We start from the raw sequence: 13,588 nt of genomic DNA, 5'->3' as shown, positions 1-13,588 counted from the left end.
AAAACCTCTAAACTTTCCCAATTTCACATGAACCAAAATTTTAACTGTTTTTGGTGTTACGAGTACCTTTCATAATTTTTTCTCAATTTTGCTTAATTTTTCATACCCTTGCCAATTTTTCTATTTTTTTCTTCATTTGTGTGATGTTTTTATATATTTAGAATTTCTGATTTTGTATTACAAGGATTTTCCCAAGTTTTCATTTAATTTTTTAAAGGTTTTTTGGTAAATACAGAGTTTGCTTTTTTAATACAGTCAAATCTGCCATTTTTTGTGGAGTACCTTTTGCATGTATAGTTTGAATGTCCTTTCTCTACTTGCAGTCAAATAAAAATTATTAAAAAAAAATTTGGTACCCAAAAGGGCAACTTATGAGGAAAATTCATGTTGTACTATAGTTATGTCTGACAGTGAGCTTCTTAGGAACTGCCATTATCCTGTAGAAAGGCCCATCCCTGAGAGCTGATCCAGCTCTTGTCCTGCAGTCCTGTCTGACTAGCATGGCACGCTCAGCCTTCACGTCTCGTGAAAGCACCGGGCTGAACAGGTTGAGCCCTCTAATCCATTTTCTGAATCCACTGAGGTGGGAAGGTGCTTGGATGGCAGAGAGGTTGTTGGAATAGGTATTGACTGATATATGTATAATGAAGTGTGAAGAGTGAGTGCTAGGATAAGTATCCTTAATATGTACATGAAACCAAGGTGTACTAAAAATGTGGGAAAACCCAACTCTGTTACAAAATTTCCATATAGTAGACCCCTGCATTAATGATTTTGTAAGATTTATTGACATAGAAAAAAATATGGTCAGTGACTAGAGCATATTACAAAACAGTATTGCGGTCCAATTTTAATTGTAGAGGAAAAGATAATGTCTCTATGTATAGAAGATAGTGTGCATTAGATAATGATTATTTGGGGGTAACTGGACTTTTAAGTGTATATACAATTTTTTAAAACCCTATATATTTATAGGTGTATATATAATATTTTATACATTTTTGTTTCTTTATCTTTTCTGAATTTTCTGGCTTTTCTGTAGAGGACTTTTTTTTTTTTTCGGTATAATATAAGGTATTGATACTTTCTCCCTTCCTGTACCAAAGAAATTGCCTCCCCAAAAATGATTATTTGGTATACCTGTGTTATTAACTTGAAGTTGACTGTACCATAATGCTTTTAGGCCATTATGATTGCAGAATGCTTCATATTCTTCACTCAGTTGTTTATATTACATTCGAGGGAAAATGATTTTTATTAAACTAAGGAAGTAAAATGTAACACTGGAAAGATGCTAATATTTTAGTATTTTTCGATATATCTGCTGAGGGGAATGATTTTTATTGTGGTGTTTTTACTTACAAAAGCCTTAGCATCTCTGAACGATATAAACTGGAAGCACTGAGCATTGTTTTCTGTTGTTTTGGAGATAATGAGTGATTTGTGGTTAGTAACAACTTAGGTCATTTTTATTTACTTTTTCTTAATTCTGAGCAATTCTTTGCCACCTTTCAAAACATTAATTATATGTTAAAGCAAAATTTTCTGCCTTTTGGAGTGAATTTCTTTTGCCCTCAGAATCCTACCTGTTTTATAGTACTTGAAACTTTTACTTTTTATTTGTTATTTCTTAGGTAAACGCAAAGCACTGAAGTTGAATTTTGCAAATCCACCTTTCAAATCTACAGCAAGGTTTACTCTGAATCCCAATCCTGCAGGAGTTCAAAACCCACACATGTGAGTATTCCTGGTAATCAAATAAAAGGCTCAACTCAAGCAAGGGTTTTAAAGTTATTGTGTTTTATGAATTTTTTCAAGTCGAGGGGTTGGTATTTCTGTTATCCTCTGGGCCATTTGAAATATTACTGTTTGAACTCAAATAGAAAGCTGTTGATTCTGTAGTCTGAAGTAGGCAAACACAATTTTCCTTTTTAAAGTTGACTTGAAGGGAAAGGAAGAGCTGAAGATCCAGTTACATTTATATCGTTTTAGTTTCTCTCTTATTGAACTCTGGGAATATTATTTTTACCTCTCCTTCTGGATTTCCAGTTAAGTTGTAAGTAGTATTTAGAAAACTTAACTCTCTCCTGTAGATCTGCACAAATCATCCCCACTTACTAGTTGACAAAATAGATTTCCATTCTTAATATACTGAGTGTCTATAAGATTTCCATGTCATAGTAGATTGAAAGAATATGTACGTGTCAGTGATTTTTTAAAAAATTGACTCCCTTAATATTTTTAAATTAAAAAATAGAAATGATATTGTAGCATTTTACTGAAGAGTATTAGAAATATATTAGTTAATTTAAAACAATCTCACCATAATAATATTTTACAGAAGCCTTTGAATCAAAGTGAAGTGAAGTATTAAATAATAATGTTTTCTTCTTCTCAAACCTGGCAAGAACATGAAGGGTCAAAGCCAGTGGATTTACATTTCTACTAATGTCCAGAAAAATAATTTTCACCTAGTTCTAGTATTGAGAACTATAAAGCAAGTGGTGGAAGGTATGGTTTAAAAAGCTGTCAGAATCCATTATTTTATAGTTTTGTAATAATTCCTCAACAATCTGTATTCAAACTTTATTAGACTACAGATACATTTATTCTTCCCAAAGAGGCACATTTATTGCTGTTTGACATTTGGTACACATTGTATTTGCAAACAGTAACACATTGGTAGAAGGTAGACTGTCTTGCAGTAGGAATGTTGAAAATATTTTATTTTTAAAACATCAGTGTCTAGAAGGAAGCAGCAGGTACGTGTGTCTGTACGCTCTTATGCTTACACCTATCACCTAAAGGGGAATGAAAGAGATTTTCAATGAAAACTGAGTGGCAGTTTATTTGCCTGGGAGTGGTGTCTGTCAGCTTTATTAGACTGCTGTTCACAATGAGACTTCTTGTCAGAGCTCAACCTTGTTACCTTCTCTGAATCATATTGAGGAAGGAAACTCTTAGTACTGCTTAATTAGTCAGAGCTCCAGCAGCAAGGAAACACTGTTAAAAGAACCTCCTTCCTCATTTCCTAGAATTTCTAGTGAAAGCTAGTACAAAAGAACTTAAAAGAACCTCCTTCCTCATTTCCTAGAATTTCTAGTGAAAGCTAGTACAAAACTAATTCTTGAACATATTCCATTTCTGTTGCCTTGGTTGCCAGCTGAACCACAAATTTGAAGTCTAAAAAAGAAGGATATGTAGTAATCGCCAAACTTAACAAATCTTTCTTTCTTTCCTTTTTTAAAAGCCCCCTTGGACAAAGAGAAAGACAACCTGATTTGCATTTAGAACTAGAAAAAACATTTACATATTTGTACTCTCTCCCCATTAGACTTTCTTCATGTCTAGGGGAATTCATGGACAGAATCTTTTTTTTTTAAACAGTAAACAGGGTGGTGAAGAAAAAGCTTTCTTCCAAAATTTGAGTCCATCAGGCTTTTTTTGTTTTTTCTTTCTTTCTTTTTTTAAACTACTTCATAATAATCCTGTAACCAACTAGGTTTCTTATTTATCTCTTCCCAGAAGGTGTTAAAAGTTTGAGAGGACACAGTAATAGGCATCTTTGTGATAGAATCTTTGGAATTTGATTCTAGTGTGTAAAAGTTTTAGACCCTGCCTTTGAGTTTTATTATTGCACTCGTCTGTTATCTGGATCAGGAACAGGCAACTACTAGTATTGATACTCATCAGAGACAGTTGTTTCCCTGCTTTGGGCAGCATATCTTCTCTACCTTCCCACCGCCTTCCACAGGGATCCTCTGTATTCTTCCTGTGTATTGAATACTATCAGGCACTAAAAACCACTGTTGATCCCTGCTTAGGATAAGTTTGCAATTAGAAGATATAACTTGCAGTAGGTGGAGGCTTTGAAAAAGATACCTCTATGCCATTTATATGTGTTTCCTCCTTTTAAAATTTCCTTGCATTCAGTTCTTCTTGAACTTTAGTTATAGATATAAGTATAAAACTTTTTAAATGAGTTTAGGAAAAGATAAGATGAAATATAAGTAGCTAATGAAGTTATGTCCCAGGGACTAGTTTCAGATCCATCTGACATTTGATGTCTACTGGGTGCAGGATTCTGTGGACGATTAAAAAAAAAAAGATTAAGACAGTGTCCTTATTTTCTGAGAAATAGCAGTTTAAATAAACTTTCAAGAAGACAGAAATTCAAGAAGTAAGGCATAAGGTAATACAGATCAAAAGTCAAATGAATGGTGCAGGAGGGGTAAGAGCACTTCAGATAAACAACTTGGTGAAAAGTTTCACAAAGGAACAAGGTTTGAACTGGATTTTGAAAGCCCCCTAGAGGAGGTTGGTTAGGTGGAGAGAGGGGAGAATGGCATTCTGGTGAGTGTCAGCGCACGCTAAATTTGGGGACCATGTGTAGATCTGTTTCACTGTAGTGGAGATGTTAGTTATAGATTACCTATTTCTCTCTCACTTTCAGCATTTTGCCTTTATTCTTGGTGTTCTATAATTATATGAGAATATGCTTAGGTTTGGATCATCTTTCTGTGTACCGGATGAATTGTTTTAGTTTGAAGAGTCACAAATCTTTTTCTGAGAGTTTCTGCTGCTTTTCTTTTGATAGATTCCTTCATGTTTTTCCTATTCTCTCTTCCGGAAATGTGTGTTATTTGGTTTTTGTATCTCTGAATTCTCTCGGTCTTTGACTTTTATATTTTCTATCTCTTTGTTTTCTTGCTTTATATTCTAGGAGATTTCCTTTATTTCCTGACCCTTCTATAGAATATTCTGTTTTGGGAATTGATTTTTTTATTTCTAAGAGTTGATTCTGGCTTTTTCTTAGTATCCTACTCTTAATTTGTGGATGTAAAGTCTGGAATTTAAAAATTCTTTTCTATACTTTAGGTAATCTATTTTCTCAAGGGTCGCTTTTTCTTTTGTCTTTGTCTTTCTCCTTTGTGTCAGCTTTTTTCCACATGTCTAGTAGTTCTTGGTTGTCCATTGATAGTTGAGGATGAGGAAATTAGAAGACTTATTGGAAGCTCTGGTTAGAGGCAGCCAACTGGTGGGCTTGACTTGACTTTTCTCTGAATGGTTTGAGTGCTGGCTGTTAGGCCAGGAATACTCTAGATGCCATAATGAGTAGGCCAATATTTGCCCTAGTAGGCATTGTTTTTTCCAGATAGTATGTTTGTTTTCTTTAGAGACATGCTCTCTTTTCATTTTGGGGCAGGTGGAAAGGAAAGGAGGAGCTGAGTAAACCTTTCTTCTGGAAAGAATTTTAATCGCTCTTCCATTTCCAGGCTTTTGTACTTTCCAGCTATGAATCCTCTCTAAGGTTCTGTTGGGACCATTACCTATCTCTCGTCTCGGCGGCATGCTCCCCTCCCACCATGTGTTATGGGTGCTAGTTTTCTCTATTGCTATTTTTTTTAACCCCTTATTATGGAAAGTTGCAAATATATCCAAAACTGGAGAGTGGTAGCTGAATATTATTTATCAGTCAGCTTTAGCAGCTTCAACAGTTAATATGGCCAATATTATTTTTGTCTATTCCTCTACCCTCCTTAGTTTTTTTTTTTTTTTTTTTTTTGCAGTACGCGGGCCTCTCACTGTTGTGGCCTCTCCCGTTGCGGAGCACAGGCTCCGGACGCGCAGGCTCAGCGACCATGGCTCACGGGCCCAGCCGCTCCGCGGCATGTGGGATCTTCCCGGACCGGGGCACGAACCCGTGTCCCCTGCATCGGCAGGCGGACTCTCAACCACTGCGCCGCCAGGGAAGCCCAACCCTCCTTAGTTTTAACCAAACCTCAGACATATTATTCCATCTATAAATATTTCAGGATGTGTTTCTAAAAGACAAGGACTCCTTTTTAAAAACACAATCATAATATTATCATTATATCTAGTAGGATAAATGATTCTTTAATATCATCAAATAAGTATTATAGATTACTTCATCACTTTTTTTTTTTCAAGTTTGAAGCAGGAGCTAAACAAGGTTTTACACTGCACTTGGCTGACAAGTTTTTGAAACTGTAGAGTCCCTTCCCTTGGAATTTATTAGTTTTGCTTTGTCTAGATATTTTTGTCTGCTTTCAGGTGTTCAGAAATTTGTCTAAATCTCTGTTTCTTTATTGTTTATTTCCTTTAAAAAAGTCATTCTTTTCATGTGGGTCCTTAGAGAGTGAGGAGACAACCTGGTTTTTAATTGGTTTTTAATTATCATTGGTTAAAATTATAAGTATTTCCAACACACGAAAAAGTGAGTGTTAGAGACTCTTGTATCTGCTACCTAGATGTAAGAGATGTTAGCATTTTGCCATTTGGCTCTTTAAATGAAAGATTAAGCTGTAAAACTAAAGAGTGCAAGGAAAGACGAAAGGAAAAAAATGTTTGGCTACTTTTGACATTTCCATCAGGATTGGATTATACTAGGCACTATATGTCTTTTTGATACCCCGAGGGTATTCTTATAAATGTGGCAGGCTTGTGCTAAAATCATGTTCTGTATATAAAATTTGACATGAACAGAAGTAGATATTCCACTGCTATGTTCTGTGCTCTCAGTGTGCTGAATCATTTAGAATGCACCAAATACGATTGTTATTCTGAAAGAACAGCCCTTTTATCTTCACAACGTATCAGGATTGTACAAGAAGAACCACCAGCTTAAAAGCTAACATTGGAAATAAATAATGATGAGTAAAGATACATTTGGGGGCTTAAGCTAAACATTTGGGAACCATATGTTGTAAATTTAAGGGGCTCTGTTTTGTTGAGACCAAGAGGATCTCATTTTTCTTTATTATATTTGAACAGAAAAAGGCTCAGTTGTGCCATAGAACATCTAGGAGGTAGTTTTAAAAGAAGTTTTGAAGTCCCCAGTTAATCACTAGTACTCTTTTTTTTTTTTTAATTTATTTACTTTTGGCTGCATTGGGTCTTTGTTGCTGCACGTGGGCTTTCTCTAGTTGTGGCGAGTGGGGTGCTACTCTTCTTTGCGGTGTGTGGGCTTCTCTTTGCGGTGGCTTCTCTTGTTGCGGAGCACGGGCTCTAGGTGCGCGGGCTTCAGTACTTGTGGCACATGGGCTCAGTAGTTGTGGCTCACGGGCTCTAGAGCGCAGGCTCAGTAGTTGTGGCTCTTGGGCTCTAGAGCACAGGCTCAGTAGTTGTGGTGCGTGGGCTTAGTTGCTCTGCAGCATGTGGGATCTTCCTGGACCAGGGCTCGAACCCGTGTCCCCTGCATTGGCAGGCAGATTCTTAACCAGTGCGCCACCAGGCAAGCCCAATCGCTAGTATTCTTTTCTTTTTTTTTTTTTTTTTTTGCATTATGTGGGCCTCTCACTGTTGTGGCCTCTCCCATTGCGGAGCACAGGCTCCGGATACGCAGGCTCAGCAGCCATGGCTCACGGGCCCAGCCGCTCTGCGGCACGTGGGATCTTCCCAGACTGGGGCACGAACCTGTGTCTCCTGCATCGGCAGGCGGACTCTCAACCACTGCGCCACCAGGGAAGCCCTAATCACTAGTATTCTTAATTCCATGATGAGTCTACTCAGTAGAGCATCATCTTAAAACTCAGAACAGTAATTATAAATTACGTAGGCACTTATTGCCGGTTAAATTGTGGAAGCTTTATCTTTTAAACTTATTATCTTGGATTAACTGTTTTGTTACTACTGGAGTCCTGGTTTCTATCCCAGCGTCATCATGGTCTCTGTGACCCTCAGTGTGTCACTTAACTCCGATTTTAGTTCAGGCATTGAATTAGGATAGTGACTTTCATTATTTTGTGTGGTGAATGGCAGGGGGTGGGGGAGAGAAAATGAATATGAATAGGAATGAATATGAATCAAGCCAGTGTTGTGCTCCTTTCCTAAAATAAAACCTTGTGCATGAGCCTGACAGGCTGTTTGTGGAGGTGGGAGAGAGCTCTGTGGTCTTGTCTACCTTCATTCCTCAAAGTAGTCCCAGGACATCTCTGGTCAGTTCCTGAGTATGAAAACCATGAGTATACTTGAGCTTAAAACTTTTTTTCCATCTCTGAAATTTTTAATGTAATCATAGTCATTTGGAATCTCTACATTTCTGTGGTGGAGCCCTTTCACGTAATGGCAGTAATTTTATGGTAGAAATATTTATAGGTACAAATTAGTACCCCAAATTTAAAAAGGCCAAATATGTCAAATTCTGTGGGGTAATCTACTTATTTCGGGCTGGTTTCGATTTACCGCTGCAAACTTTTTTTTCTTACTGTAGCAAAATATGCATAACATAAAATTTACCATCTTAACCATTTCTTAGTTTACAGCTTAGTGGCATTGAATACATTCATGTTGTCGTGTATCCATTGCTACCATTCATCTCCAGAACTCTTTTATTTTCTCAAACTGAAACTCTGTATCCATTAAACACTAACTCCCCGTTCCTCTTTCTTCTGGCCCCTGGTAACCACCATTCCACTTTATGTCTCTGTGAATTTGATCGCTCTAGGTACCTCATGTAAGTGGCATTATACAATACTTGTTGTTTTGTGACTGGCTTGTTTCACTCAACGTGTCCTCATGCTCTCCATCTGTGTTCTGGTGTGTGTCAGAATTTCCTTCTTAAGGGTGAATTATATTGTATGTATATATGACATTTTGTTATCCATTTATCCATTGATGGGCATTACAGTGTTTCTGACTTTTGACTCTGGTGAATAATGCTGCTGTGTGAGATAATCTTTCAAAACTTGCATTCTTAAAGTTCAGAGGTATTTAATCTTTCCCTCAGTTCCACACTCCACCTCCATGCACCTGATGGTTGTACTTGGAGGGCAGTGGTACTAGGTGTGACTGAGCTGATTCTCTGTGTGGCCCTCCACCCTTGGAGAGTCACTAGTATAATTCTCCTTAAGCTGGACTCAGGTATTGGATGTTAATTCTGAAATATTTATTTAAAGAAATTAATGTGATAAATGCTGTTGAGTTGCTTGTCTCCCGAAAATGAACTTAGTTTTGGTGTTTTAAATCATCTTGATTCTTGAATCGGAGACTTAGACGTTAAAATATATAATCTGTAGTTCTTTACCTATAGTACTGCAAAGTTATGCTCTTTAAAGAAATGTCTGGTTGCTGTGCTTTAGATGAGTTTTCCAACCATTTGTAATCAGGCAGCAAGTTTTTGAGTTCTGATTTACTTCATAATGTTATAGAAGTCCTTTGCCTTTGTAGTTTAGGCATGTTTCTGGAAACTTCTGCTGCTAATAAGGAATTCTGCTATTTAAAGGAAACATCCTCTCTTTTCAGAGTATTCTTTCTTATTATTATTATTTAAAATTGAGTCACAGTATAATTACATTACTGTTCTTGAGCAAATGTGTTTGCCCCAGAGTTAATAATTGCCTCATTTAATGGTTCACTGTGAATCTCCTCTCCACATAATTAACTACTTAGGTGATCTCTCAGTTCTTTTTTTCTAGAGTCATCTGTCTATCTATACAGTACTCTTGCTGTATTCTGGAGTGGTTGCACTTTATGGCTGGTGCCATTGTTTTGTGAATGCCTATGTTACTCTTCTGAATTTGATTCCCTGTTTCGGGGATTTCATGTTTTCTTCCTTCCTTCCTCCCTACCTCTCTTCCTCTCTTTCTTCCTCTTTCTCTCTCTCTCTCTTTCTCTCTTTCTTTCTCTTTCTTTTTCAGTTTTTCTCTCACGTTTTGGGGGAGTATATCTTCTAACGGCTTCCTAAGATAAGTGTTTTTTCTTAGTAAGTAAGGTTTTTGGGTCTTTGCATGTCTGAAAATGCCTTTTTCTAACCCTCTTAATAGATTAGTAGTTTTATTGACTCTAGAATTCTGGGGTAGACATTTTTCTTCAGAGTTTTGAAAGTGTTGCTCCAATGTTTCCAATGTTCAAGGGTTACTGTTAAAAAGTTATATGCCATTGTGATTCTTGAACTTTGGAATATGACCTGTTTTTTTCTTTGTGGATGATTGTAGGATTTTGTCTTTTCCCCTGTGTCAGAAATCTGCTTTGGTTTTATTTTCCTTTTCTCTTCTCCTTCCTTTCTTCTTTCCTTTCACTGAGCTCTTGGTGGACTCCCTTAAACTAGAAACCACTATCTTTCATTCTAGGATATATGCTTTATTTTTCTTTTATTCTTTTGATTTTCTCCTGTTCTTTTTTTTTTTTTTTTTTTTTTTTCGGTATGCGGGCCTCTGACTGTTGTGGCCTCTCCCGTTGCGGAGCACAGGCTCCGGACACGCAGGCTCAGTGGCCATGGCTCACGGGCCCAGCCGCTCCGCGGCATGTGGGATCTTTCCGGACCGGGCCACGAACCCATGTCCCCTGCATCGGCAGGCGGACTCCCAACTACTGCGCCACCAGGGAAGCCCTCTCCTGTTCTTTTGATTTTCTCCTTTCCGGTAGCTCTCCTGCTGAAACTCCACTTTAGGTTTTGGACCTCTTAGTTTGAGTCCCTCTTTTTCTTAACTTTTTTTCTCCTTCAACTTCGTATGTATTTTCACTTTTTGTTTGTCTTTGGTTGATCCTTGGTTGTCTCACACACACATGCATAAAAGAGGCAACCAAAAGGTGATTGGAAGCTTTGTGATTTGCTTGGTGATACTCCCAGTGAGGAGAAGAAGAGGTACCTGATTTTTTCCTTTGGAGAATTACCCAGTGTCCTTTTTTGAAAAAGAAGTGGGCATGGATTAAACTCAATTGAGAGAATGATTACAGATTCTAAATGAATCAGAAAGAAAGCAAAAGTGTTATAACAGTGTTCCTAAATATTTAAATGCCTAGGCAAGGCACAAACACAGAATCACTAGACAGAGTAATGAATAACAACATTAAGGATCTAGGAAAAGAAGAGCAAATTAAATCCAAAGTAAGTAGAAGAAAGGAAATAATAAAGATAAGAGCAGAAATTAATGAAATAGAAAATGGACAAATAATAGAGAAAGTCACAAATTCAAAAGTTGTTTCTTGGGAAGATCAATAAAAGTGATGAACCCCTAACAAGACAGATGAAAGAAAAGAAGAAGTCCAAGTTATCATTGTCAGGAATGAAAGAGGGTAATCACTACAGATCCCACAGACAGTAATAGCATACTAAGGAAATATAATAAGTAACTTTATGCCAATAAATTTAATAACCTGAATGATATAGACAGATTCCTTGAAAGACATAAATAATTAAAACTAACCCAAGAAGAAATAGAAAATCTGAATACCCCTATATCTGTTAAAAATTGGATTTAGAGTGAAAAACTTTCACTTTCAAAGGAAACTTGGGGCCCCAGATGGTTTTCCTGGTAAATTTTATCAAACATTAAAGGAATAAATAAGACTAAGCTTCCACAAACTTTTTCAGCAAATAGAAGAGTAGGGAGCATTTCCCAATTCATTTTATGAGTTCAGTGTAACCCTGATATCAAAACTGGACAAGGATATTATTAAAAAAATACTACAGACCACTATCCCTCATGAACATACACTTGAAAATCCTCAACAAAATATTAGTAAATTGAATCCAACAATATATAGAAAGGATAATATGTCATGACCGAGTGGGATTTATCTTAATTTGACACTTGAAAATTATCAATATAATTCACTGCATTAATAAAATAAGGAGAAAAATGGCATAATCATTTTAGTAGATGCAGAAAAAACATTTAACAACATTCAATATCCATTCATTATAGACATTCTCATTAAACTAGGAAAAGAGGGGGGAGCTTTCTCAGCTGTTTAAAGTACATCTATGAAAAACCTATAGCTAATATCATACTTAGAGACAAAAGACTTAATGCTTTCTCCAAGATTAGTAATAAGACAAGAATATCTGCACTCATCAGCTCTATTCAGTATTATACTGGAGGTCTTAGCCAGTGCGGTGAGGTAAGCAGAAGAACTAAAAGACACGAAGACTGGAAAGAAAGAAGCAAACCATAGGACTTCCCTGGTGGTCCAGTGATAAAGAATCCGCCTTGCGGGCTTCCCTGGTGGCGCAGTGGTTGAGAGTCCGCCTGCCGATGCAGAGGACACGGGTTCGTGCCCCGGTCCAGGAAGATTCCACATGCCGCGGAGCAGCTGGGCCCGTGAGCCATGGTCGCTGAGCCTGCGCGTCCGGAGCCTGTGCTCCGCAACAGGGAGAGGCCACAGCAGTGAGAGGCCCGCGTACCGCAAAAAAAAAAAAAAAAGAATCCGCCTTGAAATGCAGGGGACGTGGGTTCCATCCCTGGTCAGGGAACTGAGATCCCACATGCCACGGGGCAGCTGAGCCCGTGCACCACAACTACTGAGCTCGAGCGCCTCCAGTAGAGCCCACGTGCTGCAAACTACAGAGCCCACGTGCTCTGGAGCCCGCACGCCACAACTAGAGAAGAGAAAACCTGCTGCCACAACTAGAGAGAAGCCTGCACGCCACAGTGAAATATCCCTCATGCCTCAACAAAGATCCTGTATGCCGCAACTAAGACCTGACGCAGCCAAAAAATAATAATAATAAATAAATAATCTAAAAAAAAAAAGCAAACGAGTCTTTTTTTTTTTTTTTTTTGGTAGATGATATGACTATATGTGTAGAAAATCCTAGTTAATTTACAAAACATTAGAATTAAGTGACTGCAGCAGAGGCGCAGGGTACATGATCATTATTCCAAAATCAATTTAAAGCATATTAGTAAAGGAACACCTGAAAAGTGAAATTGAAAAAATGATTGTCAGAGAATGAAAAAGTATAAAATACTTAGTGATAAATTTAGTGGAAAATGCATAAGACTTCTACACTGAAACTACAAAACTATAATATGTTGCTGAGAGAACTTAAAGACCTAAATACATGGAATTTATATGGAAATGCAAAGGATCTAGAATAGCCAAAAGCAATTTTATAAAAGAATAAGTTGGAAGACTTAAACTTCAAGGTTTGCTATAAATCTACAGTAATTAGGGCTTTGTGGAAGGACATTAAGGATAGACAAATGGATCAACAGAATAGAATAGAAAGTCCGGTAGACAAACATAAAATCGATTTTTAAAAAAAAATTTATATTGGAGTATGGTTGATTTACAATGTTGTGTTAGCTTCAGGTGTACAGCAAAGTGAATCAGTTATACGTACATCAATACTTATGTCCACTCTTTTTTTTTTTTAAGCTTCTTTTCCCATATAGTCCATTACAGAGTATTGAGTAGAGTTCCCTGTGCTGTACAGCAGGATCTTATTATCTATTTTATATATAGTAGGGTGTATATGTCAATCCCAATCTCCCAATTTATTCCTCCCCCATTTATCCCCTAGTAGCTATGTTTGTTTTCTACATCTGTGACTCTACTTCTGTCTTGTAAATAAGTTTATTTGTACCCCTTTTTTAGGTAATCGATATCATGTGATATTTATCTTCCTGTGTCTGACTGACTTCATTCAGTATGACAATCTCTAGGTCCATCCATGTTGCTGCAAATGACATTATTTTGTTCTTTTTTATGGCTGAGTAATGTTCCATTGTATCTATGTACTGCATCTTCTATTTACAACAGCCAGGACATGGAAGCAACCTAAATGTCCATCAACAGAGGAATGGATAAAATCCACTTATTTTTGATCAGCTGCCTATAC

The 13,588-nt window shown here is 37.2% G+C and overlaps 1 protein-coding gene across 5 annotated transcripts in view; it reads left to right on the top strand.

Moving 5' to 3' along the window:
* Positions 1–13,588, top strand: part of MAP2K4 (mitogen-activated protein kinase kinase 4) — a 105,222-nt gene that overhangs the window by 28,965 nt on the left and 62,669 nt on the right. For all 5 annotated transcript variants that reach the window (XR_016388839.1, XM_022596226.3, XM_022596223.2 and 2 more), the window contains one exon: positions 1,635–1,737. Coding sequence is in view for 4 of the 5 variants with exons in the window: in XM_022596226.3 (XP_022451934.1) it covers positions 1,635–1,737 (103 nt within the window). In the remaining variant the exon portion in view is untranslated. The remainder of the gene's footprint in view (positions 1–1,634; positions 1,738–13,588) is intronic.

Source organism: Delphinapterus leucas, chromosome 19 (assembly GCF_059928025.1).
Source record: "Delphinapterus leucas isolate spDelLeu-1000000601 "Yukka" chromosome 19, BTC_Dleu_Yukka2, whole genome shotgun sequence".
In the NCBI taxonomy this organism is placed as follows: domain Eukaryota; kingdom Metazoa; phylum Chordata; class Mammalia; order Artiodactyla; family Monodontidae; genus Delphinapterus; species Delphinapterus leucas.
The sequence above is the reverse complement of the archived record's forward strand: the minus strand, read 5'-3'. Positions and strand labels throughout refer to the sequence as shown.